The sequence below is a fragment of the Solanum stenotomum genome, chromosome 1 (assembly GCF_019186545.1).
Source record: "Solanum stenotomum isolate F172 chromosome 1, ASM1918654v1, whole genome shotgun sequence".
Lineage (NCBI taxonomy): Eukaryota > Viridiplantae > Streptophyta > Magnoliopsida > Solanales > Solanaceae > Solanum > Solanum stenotomum.
The window spans coordinates 3,705,089-3,725,435 of NC_064282.1; the positions used below are offsets into that span (position 1 = coordinate 3,705,089).

A 20,347-nucleotide genomic window follows, 5' to 3' on the forward strand; every position below is an offset into this window, starting at 1 on the left:
AAATTAATTCCAAAGTTTATCTCGGAGATTATTATTACTATCCTTAAATTTCCACCTGCCAAAAGACTCATATATAGAATGTGATTGGCTAATAAGTATAAAAATTTGGAGAGATCTCTCTGCATTGCCTTTGTTGCAAATGGCTGCGAGTGCGAGCTGTGCTACTCCTTACTCCAACGCTCCGTCTTCTCTCTCACGCTCTTTGTCTCTGCAATACCGCGAGCTCTGTAACTTGCCATACAAGTGTAAGCAGCACCAGAATGTTCGAATCGGTCTCTCAGCAGAGAACAATAAGGGCTTTGGAACATGGAAAACCTCTTCTCCTTCGTCTCTGCGCGTTTGCTGTCTCCGCGATACCCAAGGTAATATCTCATATTTTATGTTTATTTTTCTGGTGATACGTACTTTTTATTGCGTATTTTGTGGTTATGCTGGTGAAAATATGAAGGAATTGAGTTTGATTCGCCGATTTGAAGGTGATTGTTGTGATTAATGTGTTTCATCGATTTGAAAGATATGATAAAATTGCTTCGATCTGGTCTAAGAATAGGTCCTCAGGTTAAATATTAATGGCTGAATCAGAAAAATTAGTGGAATATCTCTCGGATCATGATTGTTAATATTTGGAAGGAGTTCTACATTTGTTTGGACTCCGTTTTCCTTCTTTTATATCTGGTCGTATAAGCTGTGTACGGTGCGAAATACTCAAATTCGTACAGTAAATTCGGTAAAATGGAATCAGTAGGCTTTCCTATCATGGATCTCTACTTGGTAATAGATCTGAAAATAATTATTTCTTCCTCGGTGATGCTGCGATGCACCAAAACTTGTGGTAGTACGTTGTGCCAATGAAGTAGCCAACCTGCTTTTATTTCGAAATTATAGATGGAGCAGGGATTGTATGAGCTTTTCTACTATCTTCAAGCCTTGTAATGAAACCATCACTGTGTTATAAGTTCTAAGAATGCTTAAAATCTTAGGTATCTAATGAGACTACAGTTATTAGTGATTTTGTATGAGGATGAGAAATGCAGTTCGGATAAATCTAACTCGTTCTGGTTATTTTTTTGCTTTATTCTCATCCAAACTTGTTATACCAATATTTTGAGAGTTACTTCTGGAATACTTATATTGACCACTTGCCATTGCCTAGATATGTCTTGGCCTGGTCTAGTTGGCAACAGTTCTTTTTTGGTTTTCTGTTTGTAAATGCGTCAAGATTTCTTTGCTCATCAATAAATTTCTTTGCTCATCAATAAATAGTAAATAAATAAAAATATTCTGTTGCAAAAGTTTTTTGACCTCCACCATACAAGAAGTATATAAAAGATACTAACCAGAACTATTTCTGTCTACCAATGAATTGGAATGCTTTATGTGCTCCAGCAGTTTAAAAAGAAGAAGAAAAGAGCTCCATATCATCTAAGGCTCTTCTGTTCCTATTTCTCCATATTGTCTATGTCATTACATGTGGTATTACTTTGCAGCTCATATCTACTTCTTGTAATTCCACTCCAGCTACACAGGAGTTTTTTCACAATGATTGGCATATCAAATTGAATGTTACCTGTTCTCTTAGCAGGCTAGTTGGATTAGGTAGAAAGCACGGGGAACCTTTTTGGGGAATGCAACATATGTCCTCTTGCTGAAATATTTGCATCACTGTCTAAATTATCTCAGGCTGCATGTGCGAATTCAGTTGATTTGAAATCCTCGATATAAAAAGTGTCACCAAATGCTATTTTGCATGTGGAAATAAATATGAGTATCACTAACAGTATATCACTGCAAGGTCCAAAACTAATGTGTTTTCTTTATCCTGAACGGATTTCAAATGAGACTTGTTACCATGCTTTTATGTTTGAGTAAACTCCTAGCAGAGAACAATCATAAAAAAAGACCAAATGTTTGAGGTTTAGGTGCATCTTATTTGGAGCGTATGAGCCCCTTAACGGGAACACCTTGAGATGTGCTTTATCAGTCTAATTGTTTTCATTTCAAACTTCTCCATTTCTTTTGTATGGGTATTAGGCAGTCGAAAATTAAGTACAGATGTATCTCTATACTGTTTTTTGGTGTAGCATGGCCACTGCAAATGTCACATAAGCCATGGAAGATTTTTTTTCTGTTCATTACTTTGTCAGTAGTATTACTCCTCTGCAAATTTTCTGCAGCACCTTCTGATTGCTGGATTATCAATATTATAACCTTTTAGCAATAAAAACAAGATGGCTGTCGAGCATATGTTGGTCTCTTGCCTTTTTTTTTTTTTACATAATCAGTTATGTTCTGTGTGGCCTTCTTTTCCCTTTTTTCGGATATGTTTACTTGTTTAGGTTTCTTTGCATTAGGCTTATTCTTAGTGGTCTGCCTTGGGAATCTAAGTGCTCAGTTGCAGAATACTTGGTCTCTCCGGAGTATTAAAGAGATTTAGTACGTTGAGGTTATACTGCTATCTGTAATAAAGAAGTTACTTGAGTGGCAAAAGGTGGTGGATTTGTGACGTAGGTCGCAGGTTCAAACCCCACAGCATGCAAAGCGAAGCCCGGTATTTAAGTGGAGAAGGGTAGAGGGTCGGGCCCATTATCCACCGAGTTTAGAAGGCTGTGATTGGTCTTAAGGGCGGCGGGTCACAGACGGATTTCTCGGTTATAAAAAAAAATGTTATGCATTTGCTAAAATATTATCATAACAAGGAGCAGGAATAATGCTCAAATATCATCCGTTCTCTCATTTTGCAACCTTACTAGAGATATGGATGTCCAGTACATAAGGCATTGTGTTTGAATATGCTTGTCAAGTGAATTTTAATATCTTTGAATATGACCAAGAGTGTATTAGTTCAAACACATAAAATGATTAAGTTGTGGATACACTCTTGAAATTTCAAAACCAACAACACTTGGCCCTCCTCCCTTCCCCAAATATAATGAAAATCCTCTACAAATATCTACAGTTTCTTACTCCGTTATTAATAGTTTATTTCTCATATAATAGCTGATATAATACAAACACACTCACACACGCGTCTTTATCTAATCAGATAATTTGATTTACTTCAAGTGAATTGTGTCAGCATTTTGTTTCTTAAAACTTCCATTTTCACCTCTGTCAAGTTTTAAAAGCATGTTATAGTGGGTATCTAACGATCCAAGCCCCTAGATATATGTTACAATACCAGGTGGATGCTTGAAGATCCTCTGAAATAAGAGAAAATCTTTGAAGTGTGCAGTAATTGTGAGAAAATGTTATTGTACAACAGCTGAATATCTAAAGCATTCAACTACTTTTTAATCCACCTTACATTTGCTCAGGAGATCATATTTTGCTCTCAAAGGGCTTCTACCAGAAGTAAATAGTCATATAAATTAATGTTATAGGGGTATTTAAAATAATCTAATTTATGATAAAATGTCTACAGGAGTGGAATCAAGTAATTTGGATTGCGAAGTAGTGATTGATATATAAAAGGGCTACAGGAAAATGTTAGATTGAGAATGCGTCTGTATACTGTGCTATGTATTTACGTAAATTTTATTTTGAAATCTTTTCATTTGAACTACTGGTGTTTGTATCTTAGGTTGGCGCTTTAGTGTTTTGGTTCATTAGTATGCAGGAAATGGATTCATATATGAAGCATATTTATGGTGGTTTTCTCATCCAAGTTATTTTGAAAGTTTATGCTAATAATTGCTTCCTAACTTACAATGTACAGCTGCAGCTGTCACTGCTAAGTCATGGGATAAATTGATATTGAGCAGTGATACTCCTGTTCTTGTTGAATTTCATGCCACTTGGTGTGGCCCCTGCCAGATGGTTCACCGGGTAATTGATGAGATTGCAGGTGAGTATTCAGGGAGACTAAAATGCTATGTACTGGACGCAGATCGTGAACCGAAAGTTGCTGAGAACTATGATATCAAGGCTGTCCCTGTGGTGTTACTGTTCAAGAATGGGGAAAAATTTGAGTCTGTTATCGGAACAATGCCCAAGGAGTTCTATGTGGCTGCCATTGAAAGACTTCTATCTTCATAATGAGAACGTCATGGTAGCATATGCGCAAATTGGATAACACTCTACTTCTATTTAAAAATTATCTTCCTCGCTGGTGCCTTGTAATTGCATTTTCCTTTTCTATGAATCATCGACTCGTTTTCCTCAACATTGACTGCCCTCCGTGAAAGCACCTCCGGCTTCTTTCTTCACAATGAAATTTGTATAGGGTCGGTGAACTTGTGAATAGTGACTGTAGTAGTTAACTAAAGATGTCCTGTTTCGTTGATGTGTTTTTGTTGCTGTGACTAGTGACTTGCCTTGAGCTTTCTTAAGATGAATATTAGTAGTAATATTTTGCTCCAAGTACTTTGACACATGGTATCTAGTAAGCCAACACGAGATGATAAGTAAACATATGATAAAATTGACAATTTTGTAAAATTTCCATTATTTTTAGTATCATTCAAAAGTGCGGCACTAAATTAAGGCGTTTTATTTCTTAACCATAATTAACTTATAGATACTCTTACCTTATTTTGTTACTTAACTGAGGTTCTCTTCGCTGAATGCTTATCCCTAATTAGCACAATTCATTGTGATTAAGCAATAAAATTTGTGTGATGATATAAGTTATTGCAATTAATTATGATTAAGCAATATCAATACCTATAAAGACTAAAATTATCTTTTTATGAATCGGTGTGTTTAGTACAAATTTTAAAGTAATAGAAATTGATCATAATCACAAATAAATTATAATGAAATAATGATTTTATTGATCAATATTTATGAGTATAATAACTTGATGGTTTCCTACAATATATTTGATTGCAGAATAGGTTTGAGATAAATAATATTTGATGTTTTGATTTTTTGTTAATATTCAAGATTTATGGGATATTAGAGAACAAACATTTGAGATTTTGATCACTTTGTTAATATTTATGAGATCTCAAGTGCATCCTTTTTTATGGTATGAATTAGGGTTTAGGATAAAGTAGTCTTTACTTTATAGTTTGAAGAAGGATTGAACTTGTCTAGTAGAGTCGTATTTTAAAGTATAACACATATACACGTCATTTAATTTAGACTCAACTGACATCTATATTCACCATCTTTGAAGATACATAAATAAATAATTAAATTTATACAACTAAAAATATGTATATTATAATTAGAGGGAATTTGACGTCGAGTTAAAAAATATATTTATATATTAATTGAATGTCGGTTTTTTTTACTAATATAAACCGCGCAGTATAGCAGCGGCCCAAATTGCAATTCCGATGTCTCTAGTTCCTAGAAGCGAATGAAGAATTAACAAGTGTAGTGAAGAAGACTCAAAAACAGAGTCTTTGGGGTTTTGTTCTGAAGAAGAATCAGCATCTCTACTTTGCAGCTCATCGATTCTTTCGCCTTCAGGTACTTTCTCCCCTCTCGTATACGTATTTGCTAATTCTATGTAGGGTTTCCGTATTTGAATTCCACATCACTTGGTTGGATCTCACTGGGTATGTAGCTGTTGTTTGCACAACTTTTTTGATTTCTTGAATAAGATGTTAACGTTATTTTCTTGGATACCCTTTAATTTACCCATGAGTTAATCCAAAGGCTTCCAGTTAAATTTAGGAAAATACTGTTTTTAATTGTCCAAATTGTTGGAATTTATGGGATTTACCTGAATTAGAAACGAATGGATACATGAGATTCATGTAGTTGATCGGAACTAGTTTGGGATTGGGGTTTAGTTTATTGTTGGAATTTCTATTTATTTATTTTTGTGTTTTGATCAGATCAGTTTTTGCTACAGGAAGTTTTTCTATTTTACTCTGGAAATTCTTCAGCTTTTTAGCCAGCTTTTACTTAGTATTTGATGTTTTGAGAATTCAAGATGGGTTTTTTTTTCCCCTTGATGTGGGTTCTAAGTCCCATAATCCATTACAAAATATGCTTAAATAGTTATACTGAGAACTAAAGAGTCCATTGTTAATCTGTTCTAGCTTTTATATTGCTGAAAAACGTTATTGTTTTTCGTCCTGAGTAAATTATGGTGACTGCTTGTGAATTGATTATTCATGAGTCTGCTTCAGTATTAATGCAAGTGTTTGGAAATACTTCTATTTAGATGGAGTTTTGTATCTAGTGATTCGTCTAGTTTGTTGCTAGTTGCTCATTTTGTTGGCCATATACAGGTAACCTGGGACTACACAATCGTTAGCTGAAACACTGATGGAACTTCCTCCTACTTCATCTTTTGGATTGTCATCAGAGTCCTCAGAACAAAGTGGGAAGCTGATGGCAAACACAAATGCGAAAGCACTAGCAACTTTTTCCCTGCAAAGCCCAAATTCTTCACAGGGGCCAGTGGCAATTCTTTGGGACATTGAGAACTGTCCTGTTCCAAGTGATGTACGGCCTGAGGATGTGGCTGGCAACATCAGAATGACTCTGCGGGTCCATCCTGTGATCAAAGGAGCAGTTACACTGTTTTCTGCCTATGGAGATTTTAATGCTTTCCCGAGACGATTAAGGGAGGGATGCCAGAGAACTGGTGTTAAACTTGTAGATGTCCCCAATGGCAGAAAGGATGCAGCTGACAAGGCCATCTTGGTTGACATGTTTCTTTTTGCTCTTGACAATCCTCCACCCTCGTCCATTATGCTAATTTCAGGAGATGTTGATTTTGCTCCTGCACTTCATATTCTTGGTCAACGTGGATACACTGTGATCCTCGTCATTCCTTCGGGGGTTGGTGTTTCGTCTGCTCTATGTAATGCAGGGAGGTTTGTATGGGACTGGCCAAGTGTCGTTCGAGGTGAAGGCTTTGTGCCTCCTGCGAAGGCCTTAATGCCTTGTCGTGGTGGTGTCTCAGACATTACTGGGATTCTAATGGGGTGTTGCCAGATTAATGACAACCCAGATGGTCAGCATGAAGATGAAGCAATACTGTATAGGGGCCTCTCACAGAGCTACTATAATGCAAGGGAATTCTCAATGATATCTCATTCTCTGGCTGAATATAATACCACTGCAATTTCCATGCCATGTTATCCTACGGGTATGAGAACTCATAGTCTTCCTTCTGGTTTAAATGAAGTTTCAGCTGGAGGTCCATCTTCACATGACCAGAGTGACTTGACATGGGTGCAGCCTGGGGATATAAATGGTTTGAAGGGGCAGCTGGTGAAGTTGCTTGAATTATCTGGCGGCTGCTTGCCTCTTACACGTGTTCCTGCAGAATACCAGAAAATTTATGGGAGGCCTCTTTATGTTTCAGAATATGGTGCAGCTAAGCTCGTGAATCTTCTCAAGAAGATGAGTGATGCAATTACTGTCGGGGGGAAAGGCCAAAAGAAGTTTGTCTACCTCCATAATTCATGTGCTGTACCAAGTGCTCCCCCCATAACTATATTAAAAAGAGATAACAAAGGAAAAGGAACACAAGAGGGAAATGCCGATATTGTGACTGGGGTTGGATCTTCAGATGAGTTCTCTGATGATGAAAGAGGACCCATAAAAGAGCATGGGGGAAGCTGTGAGAAATCTAATATGGTTGAAAAAAGCCTTGAAAATTTCAAGTATGAACTTCAAGAGATACTTGTTAGCTACTCTTGCCGGATTTTTCTTGGTTGTTTTGACGCAATATATCAACAAAGGTACAAGAGGCAATTACATTACGAGAGCTTTGGAGTGGTTGAACTTGAGCAGCTACTAGCAAAGGTGAAAGATGTAGTGATTGTGCAAGAGGAGCCCGTTAGTAAGAGAAAGTTTCTGGCTGCTGTTGGTGCCTAGAAGTGTTTATCGTTTATTTCTTGACTATTTACTAGCTTAACTTCCTCGGGACTTATGCTGAGGTATTTGTTGTTGCTACTTTGTCCTTGTCATTTTTTTGTTTTTGTTTTCTCTTCAGTATGACAAAGAAAAGCTGAAGTCATGTTTGTCCATCATGACTTAGTTTGTTCTATAATGTCAGAAGTTCCTATGTAACACCTGAACAACAGGGGATCTCTGTGTATATTTTCTCCTGTTGCTTTCATCTAAATACATGCTAGAAGGTATAAATTATTCAAGCTAGTTTGTGCAGGTGCTCTTTTTCCTCATCATGGTACATATCAATAATGGGCAAGATGCACTTTTTTAGGGATTCTTATTTTTTGCCGTATATAACTTGGATCTGAATTCTGCTTCTAAATTCAGTGAGATGCCTATCTCTTCCCCATATTTACCCAAGTCTATGGAATTAGTCAAAGTTTTCCGTAAGTGTATTTGCTTTGGGAAAACACTCTATAGCTCATCTCATGGTTTTTCAAAACTCTTTGCTGCAAAGAGACTATTATCAAAGGTAAGCAATCTGGCTGTCCAGTTTTGAAACCTTTGGGTAAACTGAGTTGGCTTCAACTTAACTATGACTGGGCTTCTGTCCTCATTTTACTTCAAGAGCTTTTCTTAAATATATTATTTTTGTTGTTATATTTTTTAGACAGAAGAGAAGGATATCTTACCAGTTTGATTGAGTCAATTTGGTGGGAGTAGTGAAAGTCTACCCTTTTGTCAAGGCTCTTAAGCTTAGCCAGGGGAAAAGAAACTAGAACCGTATCTAGTTTGCTCCAAAGAGTTTTTGGTAATATTTTAAGTAACTTATCAGTCTATATGCCGAAACTAACTGAAGTTATTCTTTTTTTGCTAATATGGGGGTTTAGCTAGTTGCAGTAAGCTGCTCCTCTCAGGTATTTGCCATATGTTGAGAGTTCAAAATGGAGATACCAAATCAATTTGCAACATTTTCGAGGCATATTAATCCATATTTCCATTTTTGTTTGTTACATTTAATTGCTGAGCACTATGAAAGGACAATTTTGAATGTATTCACCTGTTAAGGAGAGAAGCAAGCTTCCATGACAGGAAGCATTGCATGCTGACCGTGTGTCTGAATTACGGCTGCATGCCAAATTTATATGTCCCGGCATAACTTATTACTAATGTGAAATTCTTAGTGTCATTTTTAGTGCTTCTTTCTTAGTTACATCCGGGTTGCGTATCCTAATACTAATGTGAGGTTTTCTTTGCGTTACTTTTTAGTGCTGGCCGTGTGTCTGAATTACAGCTGCATGCCAAATTTATATGTCCCGGCATAACTTATTACTAATGTGAAATTCTTAGTGTCATTTTTTAGTGCTTCTTTCTTAGTTACATCCGGGTTGCGTATCCTAATACTAATGTGAGATTTTCTTTCCGTTACTTCTTAGTTCTGGCCGTGTGTCTGAATTACAGCTGCATGTCAAATTTATTAGTCCCGGCGTAACTTATTACTAATGTGAAATTCTTAGTGTCAGTTTTTAGTGCTTCTTTCTTAGTTACATCCGAGTTGCGTATCCTAATACTAATGTGAGATTTTCTTTGCGTTACTCTTTAGTGCTGCTTTCTTAGTTAGCATCTAACAATGTCATCTTATCTGTCATGGCACAGCTTAAGCCTTGTTGCATTGGAGGGATGTTGAAGTTAGAGAAGGCCCTGTCTCCTTGCAAAAGCTCCCACAATGGTGTCAATTATGGCAGTACAGTCTTGCAATAGTCGAATCATTTTTGTCACTTCTTTCAATTTGTTTATGGTTTGTGTACCAATTTGAAGCGCTCCTGCAGAAGTCTGATGGCAAAGATAATAAACTTGTGATTGGATAATAAGGGATAAAGGATACAGGTCCCAAGTGATTGGTTGCCTTATTTTACTGTAAGTGCAAGTTGGGCAGCCATAAAGGATTGAATCTGGTCGTGTGAACATCTAAGTTGGTGGAGATATGCACAACAAGCATGGCTATGAAAAGACTTAGTTGGGTCTCAGCAGCAATAGCATATGGTCGTAGGGTCCATATGATCATGTCATATACAGTAACTTGAACAATCGGTCAAGGACTTGAGTCATATAAACATGCACTTTGATGTTGCTCCTTGAGGTGTAAAGTTTGTCATGAAACTCCAACTGTTTTCATCCTTCGGATTGTTTCATTCTCTGCAGAAAATGGTGGCAATAGTTTAATCACATACTTTGGATATTTAAGCTAGATGAGGACTAGGAGCACTTGCTCCATGTAACAGATGCTTTTACCACATGCAGAAGCATCACAGAAGAGGGTTCTGAATTCCCAAAATTTCTGTTTTTTCAAGGGATGTTGTCTAACAGCTTCTGTTGCTGTTTGTTAATGTTAAGCTTGGAGCTATTTGTTTGCTTCTGTGTGGAACATTTGTTCTGTAAGGCAGATTATACTGTATAACTGACTGGAAGGATTGTTGTATCCTCCTTACAGATGTTCATTGGTCAGCAAATTGTCATATGGTCTGTATTTCTTGAATATTAATTAAACTGGTTTCTTGACCTTCTTCCTCCCTCCTCCCATTGCAAGTTTATTATGTATAAACTATGCAACACCCCTCCTTGTTCAGGCAAGGCTTGAGAAACTCTTTTCTAGACCCATTTTTGACTGTATGATACTAATGGCATCTTTGTTTGCTGCATCTTGATATTATTTTTCTGTTTAAAACTTTTAGTCTATTTACCTGTCGGAATTGTAAGGTAATTTTAGTTAAAGTTTTGAACTTCAATTTTCTTCTTGTCGACCGTGGAGTGACAATGATACAGCATAATAAATATCTCGTAGATGAAAGAGTTTTTGTTCTTAACTGATGTCAGTACTCAGTACACACCAGCTAAAAGCTAATAGGATGAAGCCATCTTATGAATAGAAAAAAAGATGCAGGAAAGACATGAACGAATGAATCAAAATTGGTAACAAGTATCTGAGAAAGATGCAGGAAAGGAAAACAAAAGAAGAAGTCAAAGTTCATCTTGAGAATGTGATATGCAGCAAGATTGACAAAATGTATCCAATCCATATCATCTCCAATGTAAATGTCACAGCTGTTGATAAAAGCTTTCTTTTATTTCCAGATTAGCCGCGAAAGCAGCAAGTTCTTATAATGTTGGAAACATACAGGTAAAGAGAGCACAAGTCAACAAATTCACAATCCAATAACTTACAAGAAATAACAGCCCTGGAAAGTACTAAAGAATGTTAAACACAACTAACCAAACCAAACCAAACCAAAGAGAACGGGAAAACTAAAGTTGTTAGTTACTACCTCTCCAAAAAAAATTCATGGAGGAAAAAGAATACAACTCTTATAACCACAGGTTTGCAAGGAAAAAGTTGTTTGGTGGAAATGAAGCAAACTTCATGGACCTATGGATTACAGCCTCTGGATCGTGTGCATGCTACTTATCAATGTCAGGATGGTGAAGTCAGTAACCTTAAAACTCTGATATGTAATGGCTTTACAGTTAAAATCTGCGTAAGAGATAGTTAACAGTCAAAAGGGTGGAGGGGTGGGTCCATTACCCACCGAGTTTGAACCATGCATCAGCTGGCCCTCGGGGATTCCTTGGATATTAAAAAAAGAAAGTTACTTAACAGTCAAAGCAGTGGTCTCAAATAACTGGTACATTAGAATGGAGACTGGGGAGGGCTGGTTTCAATTAGGAAACTCCTGCTACAATAGGACCTCGATGTACTTGACGACGAAGCTAGACACCTTCCATCACCACTGTGAAATATTCCCTCACCTTTGTGCAGCCTAGACCTACTTGTTCTTCCCTTTCCTTCAATTTCATCGTAGTCTTCATCGTCCATGGATTCAACAAAGCCACTGTGCATTGGGTCTGCACACTCATACAAAAGCCTAAGGACCTGCTTGATTGAAGGACGAGCCCGTCCTTCTTTCTGAGTACACCATCTAACAATTGCTAAAAGGGTCTGAAGTTGATCAAAGTCATAAGAATCTCCAATGTTAGGATCGACAAGCTCAGTTATCTTAGATTCTGATGTCATGAACATTTCGGCCCACTCTATCAAATTTTTGTTATCTTGAATTGCCCGTCTCCCTGTGATTAATTCCAGTAATACTACTCCATAACTATATACATCACTTTTCTCTGTAAGCTCTTGGGTGATGACATACTCGGGATCCATATAACCTAAATAACAAAGCAAAGTTCCCTCTACATCATCAAGGTAATGAATGATGCTTGAATTTTACTCAAATAAGTAGACTTTTCCCCAACCTGGAGTTCCCTTGATCTCTGTGTTTACTGGTTCAAAGCAAATAGAACCATCCTTTGAAGCATGTGCAAGGCCAAAATCTGCAACCTATCATATTACAAGAGTTAAAAGAATAATCTGCTCTGCCAACAGATCTTACAAAGCAGTAGGGAATATTTTAGAGTTAATTTTTTACCAATTCGGTAGGCAAGAACAAAAGAAAGATTTGACGTTCGTCCTTGTAGTAAAAGGAAACTAGGTTCACTCTTGAATTAATGCAAGTTACCTTTGCAACTACGTTTTCATCCAATAATATATTGCTTGATTTGATGTCCCTATGGCACAGTGGAGGATCACAATAGAAATGAAGATATTCCTACATGGAGGTAACAAGAAATAAGTGCACTGAATGTTAAGCAGCTTATAAAATTATAACAATTGGACAGAGTAAAATAAAAATTGTACCAGAGCGTTTGCAACATCAATAGCTACTTGAATTCTAGTACGCCAGCTGAGGGGAGCTGTACCTGGATCTTCACATATATTTAGAGGAACAATCAAGCAAATCAACAACTACTTTAAGATGGAACAGTAGTCAAAGATGCACTATGTATTGGTCAACAACAAATAACAGACCAGTTACTGATGTTAAAGGCTAATTTTTTGTTAAAATTAAAATCAGCAAATAAGACTCAAAGATTAAGAGCATACTGTGAAGCTGATCCTTTAAGCTTCCACTTGGCATATACTCATACATGAGAAACCTGCTCCGTGATAAATGTTCAGTATCGAAAAGAAGATATTAATACGTGAACTAGTTAATAGGTCACCTTACATTGAAAGCTGGACAAAGAGACGAGGTAGAAAAAATGAACAAAGAAATTTGCAAGTATGATTCCCAAACCTCTCATGCCTTTCAGTGCAAAAGCCCCTTAGAGCAACAAGATGACGATGATGCAGTCGAGCAAGCAGTTCTATTTCTCTGCAAAACTCATCCTCAGCCTGCTCAGAAACCTTGTTCATTCTTTTCACTGCTACCACGGAACCATCCTTAAATTCAGCTTTGTATACTGTGCCAAATCCTCCCTGTCCAATAGTTGTGCTGAAATTGTTGGTTGCTTTCTTTGTCCCCTTATAGCTGTATTTCGTAAATATAGAAGCCGTACCTGTGTGCATTTTGCATAATAATAAGTAAACAGGATAAGAACCCTAGAGAATAAATGAACAGATCTTGCAATGTCGTCTTCGATTAGTACACAAATAGTCATAAATTACCTTCCTGGAATCTTTTTGGTGGATGTGTGAAGGATTTGGAAGATATCTTATCAGTTGCATCAGAATCTTCCAGCTCTTTGCTTTTCCTCCAAATCAGAACAATTAAGATAAACAGCATCAGGACAGCCATGACTGTAACTACTATGCCAATAACTGGTACTAATGTAAGATGGTAAGGATGGTGATTTTCCTTCACAGGTGTATTCAAGGAAAGTTGAGAGGGACTTGCAGCAACAGGAGGGTTTGGAGAGACCTCTGGTGAAAGTTGTGATGGAGATGGTCCTGAAAGTGGTTAGACGTACAATGGAAGTCAGAACTTTTCATATGGCTGAAAGTGCATTACATCACTAAAATGATCCATGGAAATATTTTTTATGTGCAGAAGTACAAAAACAAACACCAACTCCCTGCCTAAGAAATTAACATTAGTAAACATACCAGAGAAAGACACGGGACCAGAAAAAGGTGCAAAATGAGGGTCATAACAGCAGTTTGCTCCGAGTGTAAGGTGAGGCTAATATGACACAATGGAGGATGTTGCTGGAAAGAAGCTGAAAATATTCAAGTCTAGGAATAGAAGATTTAAGGATTTTATGACTAATTCCGGGTAAGTTAATGATTAAGGTATAAAAGACACTGGAATACAGTTGTGTAGAGAAGAAATTACTTCAGGGCTTATGACAGAACAAAGAAAACAAATAGAAGTAGGTTTCTTTTTCTGCTTTCTCCTTTTTCTTTCTTTTGTTCTTTATCCTATATTTTGATAGTTATAGAATAGGCTCGGCATGGAATGGTTGTGCAATTTTATGTAGCCCACACTTAGACCTGAATGGAATACCTTATAAAGAATATGGAAAACTGAAAGCAACTCATCAGAATTTCAAGAAAAGGATTCAATGTTGGTAACAATATTCCAATGCATAAAGCATTCGGTACAATTCCTGTAACTGTTCTATCTAAGCTTCCGTGATGATGAATCCCACCACTACCCTGTTAAGACGTACCTGGAGGTATAATAAGGCCTATAACCCCAAAGAAACAGCGAGCAAGATCAATAGCTGATGCATTGTCAACTTGGCTTGCAAGAGCAGCAAAAGTTGCATCTCTACAAGTACTAAATGTCATATTATTAGCTGTACCAACTAGATTGCGGAGATACAAGATGCCAGCATTGAGGCATTTTCTGCATTCACTTTCCCCCGAGAGAGGGACTTGGCAGGTTTTAGTAACACTTGAAAATTGTGGAGATTGAATCATCTGAGTTACAGTTGTTCGACCTTGGCAATCATAGTTGACAGGAATTTTTGTTCCAAACCCACAGAACACTGTTGCGTTTCTGTTGACTCCATGGAATTGGAAAATTTCTGCTATTTTGTCTAGGCAAATCTGTGATGTGTCAGCATTAACCCCCAGGTTGCTTGTTGCATTTGCATATCGAGCAACAGAAATTGCAACCAAGGCATTAATGTAGCGGCAACACTTTCCTCTTTCTTCTTTGTTGGAGCAGATTGAGGCAGTCAGAGTATAGTTGGATCCAGTCATGTCTAAGGGGCACACTGCATGTGTAGAAGAAAATATAGATAGTCATTGTTCAGATCTCAATTCATTGAGAAATGTTTCTGCATTACTCCAGTTCTACTTCCTTTTACAGTACACTCCCTAAATGAACCCCACCACACCACACACACCGAGAAAAATATAAAAGGGAAGCAACCAACTTATAGATTACAACAGCAATGATATTAGCAGTAATATACAGATAAAAAGACTTTGAAGAACTACTTAGATGCAACATGTTAAAAGTACCTGTATTATATAAGCTCAGTTTTGTGGAAAATCAAAGCTATTTACGTGTGGGTGTTTGGGGAGGGGTATCAGCCTGAATATATCCAATTATAAGAATTAACAGCGAATTATACGCACATTGATCTTGTACACCTAGACTACAGATGAAAACTTGGACCATTAGACTTAAGACAGGACAAGTCGTAGTTTGATTGTACATTCCATCAATTGCACTGATAAATATAAATTATTTACACTGTCATTGTATAGCTGAAACTCCAAAAGAAACATCAGTACATCGTGCAGTAACACCATCGTTAAATGAAGCTTCACCACTGACATTGGCAAGCTTTCATACACATTTCCAAATTCCAACAAAACAAAAAGCACATTGTCACTGAAAATTGGCAGGTCTTTATAGTCATGCAGGCACATTAATCACATTTCCATAAATACCTTACTTCTTCCACTTCCCTCTTAAATACTCATGAACCCCAAACACATCAAAACCAAGTACAAGACAAACACCCATAAGATTTTCAAGAAAATAAAAGCAGCTTCAGCCTTCAAGCTCACTATAACTTCTATCATCAAATACTCATAAATAAGCCCAAATTACAATTTTAAAAATGTCATCTTTTTCTCCTTTACCTCAAACACAAGATAGAATATAACTCAAAACTGTTGAACAACAAAATGGGAAGCTCCCAAAACAAGATGTAATTGAAGGAAATCAACAACACAAAAGATGTAATACCTGAAGCAGCAGTTGTTGTTGATAAAAGGTACATTTCAAGAAAGATCAAGAAACCCAGAAAGATGGCTTGTCCGTACAATGTCATGGCAGAACCTCAATACCAATATAGAACAGATGCAGATATGATTGAAGAGTGGTAAATTGCCTTAGCTTATTTTAGGAAAAAATTAGAAACAATTGAAACTGAGCAGAGTCCTAGGAGGAGCAGCCACTGCCGCTTTTGACTGACTCAAGACCTTGTATAGACCCCCCCACAGTCCCCACTTTTTAACATTTTCCTTCTATTTTTTTCCATGTCTCGACAACATAAGCTCATACATAAAGGACGAGACGAGTTGCTCCGATAATAAATATTTTTTTACTTTTGATCTTTAATTTCGTAAATTTAAATTATCAAAGGAGCCAAAAAGGTTGAAGCTACTAGGCGGGGATTAAATAAAAAAAACTTACACATTACATTTTAAGTGTCAAATAATCATATTATTCTTTTGTGATAATACAACTTATACAATTCATCTTCGTCCTGTTTCACCACAATTATGCTACAATCTCTTACCCCCTACATCTTTACTTTTTATAATATTTGTCTACAAATATTTTTAAGATAATATTTATTACTATACATAATATAAAAAGATAAGTCATACTAGGAGTTGAACTAATGATTTAAAACAGTTTTAAATAATTTCTACCACTTTATTATTACAATTTAGGATAATTTAACAAGTTAAATATAATTAAAAGTAGAAATACACGGTATAATTTTCTTTAATAAAAGTGTTATATGTCCAGAACAATGTCATTTTCGAAAAATGAACAATTAGTGACTTGTTCCATCTAAAATGGTATATACAGTATTTGTTTTTGTATTATTTTGATTTGTCAAAGTCAGTAAATCTGCACCGATATTTTTTATATTTATATTTAATAAATGCAGTACAATCCAAGCCATAAGTGTAAGGGTAATATCGTAATAAAAGTCCATTTGACAAAATCACTGTCAAAGAAGATCTTTCTAGTCCTCAAAATAAAATGCACCCTCACGTCCGTCCGCTAATAAATTGAATAATAATAAATAAAATCAAATTTCTTAGGTATAAAATTAAAAAATTCATATAAAACTAAAAAAAATATGTGTAAATGACTTACAAAACAAAATCTCCCCACACTTTATTACATCACACGAAGAAATTAAAAAAAAATGGTACGTATGCATTTTCATTAATTTTAATTTTAGAGGGGTAATTAGTTACAAATTGAGGTAAATTAGGTTAATTTTATTTTTCTTTCTTTGACTAAAAAGAATTACAATGAATTTTAAAGATTTTCGAAATTTGCTGCTTTCATATTTCATCAACAATTTGTTAGGACATTACGTGTACATGAAATATTTATTATTATAAATAGCTGTGAGTAAACATCAACAGATATTTCTTACAATGCATTTAACATATGCAAATTGATTATTACTTTCTTCATTTCAATTTCTATGCTACTTTTTTCTATAGCCATTGAAATTTCCAAGATTTACTCTATGTTTTTAGAAGTCTCTTTTTAAATTTATAATTTATGTATAATTAAATAATATAACATAACTAACTGACAGATTTGTTGCTTAATGTACATTGAAAATAATGGTGTTTGAGGTATGTAAATTGAAGAAACACGTGTAAATATTTTCCAGAAAAAAATGATTACCAAGGCAAATCCATGAGAGAATATTTTTATTTGTAATTTATTTTATAAGAGGATAAAAAGGTGGGGTTCATAAATAAGGCAGCAGATTCTTGCTTGAGAGAATAATAGAGTGTTGTCCACAACAAGACGAAAGTTGTTAGGCCACGGGTTCTTTATACCTTTTCTCATTTTTTGTTTTTTCTTCTTTTAGTGTGATTTAAATACTTTTAAATAAAATAAATAAAAGGAAAAATTATGCATAGAAAACGTTTAGCGTATATTAGTGGCTATAGCTACGGTTTAAGAAAAAATGTAATTTTCGACTACATTTTCCTTTATTTTTGTTATTCGTCTGATTTGTATAAATTCAGAATTTGTACAATTCGATTCCTGATTGTATAAATCTAAAATTTTGTATATGTTTATTCTAGCTATGTGTGTATCATAATAAATTACCCTAGTTGTATATTGGTAAACGGAATATTTAAATGGGGTTCTGAAAAGTTCTTAAATGTATAAATACATAATTTATATATACTTACCTTATTTGTATATTCGCAAACGAAATATATAAACGGGCATAAATATACAAACTACAGTCTCCATAGCAAATGAAATTATAGTCTATAGCTACAGAGCGCAATTATTAATATTATAGTTATAGAGCCTTTTATTGTGTTTGCTATTTCTAAATTTTTCTCCAAAAAAATAATAATTTTACTTATGGGGCAGCAAAGCTTGGTACAGCCGGACCAATTTAAAGCCCAATTCTATTGGCGGGGCAAGTCCGTAAATAAGGTCGGTCCAGCCCACTAAACAAACAAGGCCGTGGGCTTATATATGAAGAAGAAACAAGTTTTTGCACAGATTTGGGGTGACTTTAATTGCGAAAAACTATCCAATTACATAAATATTTATAAAAATTATATATTGTCTTACTAATTAATAATTTTATGATAAATTTTAAGTCAAATACACCTAGATACACGTATTTTTGCTTACCAAATATACTCTATAATACATATTTATAGGAAGGGAAGCGAATGAGAGAGTTTGTGTATCTCAAATACATACAAATCACATTAAATACATCTATCAAGAATGCCAGATATACCCTGAAATGTAGATACAAAGGGAAATATGAGAGAGGCGATTTAGAGAGTCAAATACACGTGACTCCACTTCAATATAGTATATCTAAAATAAATTACACCTAATTTTGATCTTTTGTATCTGAAATACATGTATCTGGACATTGAAAATACATGTATTCAAAAGTTTGAATTTTGTTAAGATGTGTATTATTAAAAACTCGCGCGAAAGAAAGTAATTTTCTCATAAACTATATTGAAATTAGTGTTGTTTGTCCCCGAATTTTTGTCTCCTCATTTTATGTAGTACGACATTATTTGTTATGCCCTGTAAGACATAACTTGTAATATATTATGATACAGACATATAAATTTATATTGAATGAAAAATTATTTTATTATTTGAATGTCTTGATATTTTTAGCCACCTATGTTTTACTTAAAATGTGGAAGGCCAAAAGTTAAAAGATCATCAGATCTGATCAAATATGTTTTGCACTTTCAGAATTTAAATACAACAACAACATACCCAGTGAAATCCCACTAAGTGGGGTCTGGGGAACTTTTAGAATTTAAATAAGAGCAATAATACGTAAAATCTAATTTACATATTTGACATCAATCTTAAATGATAAAAATATTTGTATTTTTGTGACAATATAAAAGAAGCTCTGAATTGTAGGACAAAAAAGTAATTAAAGAAAACATTTTATTATACTAGAACAAAAAAGGCTAATGTTATCCAATTTAAGAAGTTTTCCCAACCACAACACTTTGCTTAAAAGCTTGCGCATGTATATTTCTAAGAAAGGAAGAAGGAAAACAAAAAAAAAAGGATAAAATTTTCATACTTTTCTGTCAAGCCAAGTTTATTGTTATGAAATAATGATTTAAGTAGTTATCTAGTATGATTGGAACGTCCAATTCTCTAACAAATATATTTCTTCCATCAATTTTTTACTTGTCAAATTTTTAATTTGGCACATCACATCTATTAAGAAGATATTAATTTTTATAGTAAGTTTTACCATTTTACATTTATTAATTGATAGGATCTCAAATATTCTTATTCACTGCATATTTTAAAGGAATTAACTTAATGTTAATAAATTGAGGGTATAATAGGTAAAAAAAAGAAAGAAAAGACAAACTACATAAATCCCATCCAACAATAGTTGTCTATAATATTATTTTGAAATGTTCAACAATACTTGTTCACTTTATGAAATCAATGACTAATTTTACACTTGGTTCCTAATTTACCATTGTCATTAATTATAGTCGTTTCCCTATTACATTTTTTAAGACATGGTGTTTGTTACTCCTGTAAAGAGTGATATAGTAAAATTACTCTTCTATTTATAGTTTCTTAAAAGTGTGTAAAGTCAATAGCGGACAACTATTGTTGGACGGAGGGTCGTTAACTTGAGGCATACTTGGTACTTCCTCCGTCTCATATTAGTTGATCATCTTTTTAAAAATAATTGTCTCATATTACTCCCTCCGTTCATTTTTATTCATCACTTAATTTTAAAGTATATTTTCATTTTAACTTGTCACTTTTCATTAGGGGTGCTCAAAATCGAACCGTGACCGATAAGTCAACCACAAATGTTTTACTCTCAACATTAATAGGAATAGTATGATAAAATATTTATATCAATAATTATTTTTTAA

The 20,347-nt window shown here is 35.0% G+C and overlaps 3 protein-coding genes across 6 annotated transcripts; 2 read left to right on the forward strand and 1 right to left on the reverse strand.

Moving 5' to 3' along the window:
* Positions 1-78: 78 nt before the first annotated feature.
* LOC125851590 (thioredoxin M3, chloroplastic-like) lies at positions 79-4,359 on the forward strand. Its single transcript, XM_049531364.1, has 2 exons — positions 79-362; positions 3,716-4,359. Exons 1-2 carry the CDS (start codon positions 140-142, stop codon positions 4,033-4,035), a joined length of 543 nt encoding a protein of 180 aa, XP_049387321.1. The 5' UTR covers positions 79-139; the 3' UTR covers positions 4,036-4,359.
* Positions 4,360-5,261: 902 nt separating this feature from the next.
* Positions 5,262-10,437, forward strand: LOC125869442 (uncharacterized). 3 transcript variants are annotated; one of them, XR_007446820.1, is made up of 3 exons: positions 5,262-5,418; positions 6,189-7,850; positions 9,463-10,437. XR_007446820.1 is itself a non-coding variant. In XM_049550031.1 (2 exons), the coding sequence occupies exon 2, from the start codon at positions 6,226-6,228 to the stop codon at positions 7,786-7,788; it is 1,563 nt and encodes a 520-aa protein (XP_049405988.1). In that variant the 5' UTR covers positions 5,262-5,418; positions 6,189-6,225; the 3' UTR covers positions 7,789-7,933. The 3 variants fall into 3 exon arrangements, 1 of the variants encoding a protein (XP_049405988.1); XR_007446824.1 differs by lacking the exon at positions 9,463-10,437 and adding an exon at positions 7,970-7,988; XM_049550031.1 differs by lacking the exon at positions 9,463-10,437 and having other exon boundaries at positions 6,189-7,933.
* Positions 10,438-11,284: 847 nt separating this feature from the next.
* LOC125853218 (probable receptor-like protein kinase At1g49730) lies at positions 11,285-16,154 on the reverse strand. 2 transcript variants are annotated; one of them, XM_049532891.1, is made up of 9 exons: positions 15,903-16,154; positions 14,365-14,916; positions 13,361-13,642; positions 12,990-13,251; positions 12,797-12,849; positions 12,551-12,612; positions 12,372-12,461; positions 12,109-12,193; positions 11,285-12,021 (listed from the first exon to the last, which is right to left on the reverse strand). In XM_049532891.1, the coding sequence occupies exons 1-9, from the start codon at positions 15,985-15,987 to the stop codon at positions 11,492-11,494; spliced, it is 2,001 nt and encodes a 666-aa protein (XP_049388848.1). In that variant the 5' UTR covers positions 15,988-16,154; the 3' UTR covers positions 11,285-11,491. The 2 variants fall into 2 exon arrangements, with proteins under 2 accessions (XP_049388848.1, XP_049388847.1); XM_049532890.1 differs by having other exon boundaries at positions 12,551-12,618.
* Between the last annotated feature and the right edge of the window lie 4,193 nt (positions 16,155-20,347).

What these genes read in the sequence shown, in the direction of transcription:
- LOC125851590 (XM_049531364.1), top strand. Translation starts at nt 140, where the DNA reads ATGGCTGCGAGTGCGAGCTGTGCTACTCCTTACTCCAACGCTCCGTCT. An exon ending in CTGTCTCCGCGATACCCAAG is followed by an intron (nt 363 to 3,715) that starts GTAATATCTCAT and finishes TACAATGTACAG; the next exon opens with CTGCAGCTGTCACTGCTAAG.
- LOC125869442 (XM_049550031.1), top strand. Translation starts at nt 6,226, where the DNA reads ATGGAACTTCCTCCTACTTCATCTTTTGGATTGTCATCAGAGTCCTCA.
- LOC125853218 (XM_049532890.1), bottom strand. Translation starts at nt 15,987, where the DNA reads ATGACATTGTACGGACAAGCCATCTTTCTGGGTTTCTTGATCTTTCTT. An exon ending in ACCAAAAAGATTCCAGGAAG is followed by an intron (nt 13,252 to 13,360) that starts GTAATTTATGAC and finishes AAATGCACACAG; the next exon opens with GTACGGCTTCTATATTTACG. An exon ending in TTGATGTTGCAAACGCTCTG is followed by an intron (nt 12,462 to 12,550) that starts GTACAATTTTTA and finishes ACCTCCATGTAG; the next exon opens with GAATATCTTCATTTCTATTG.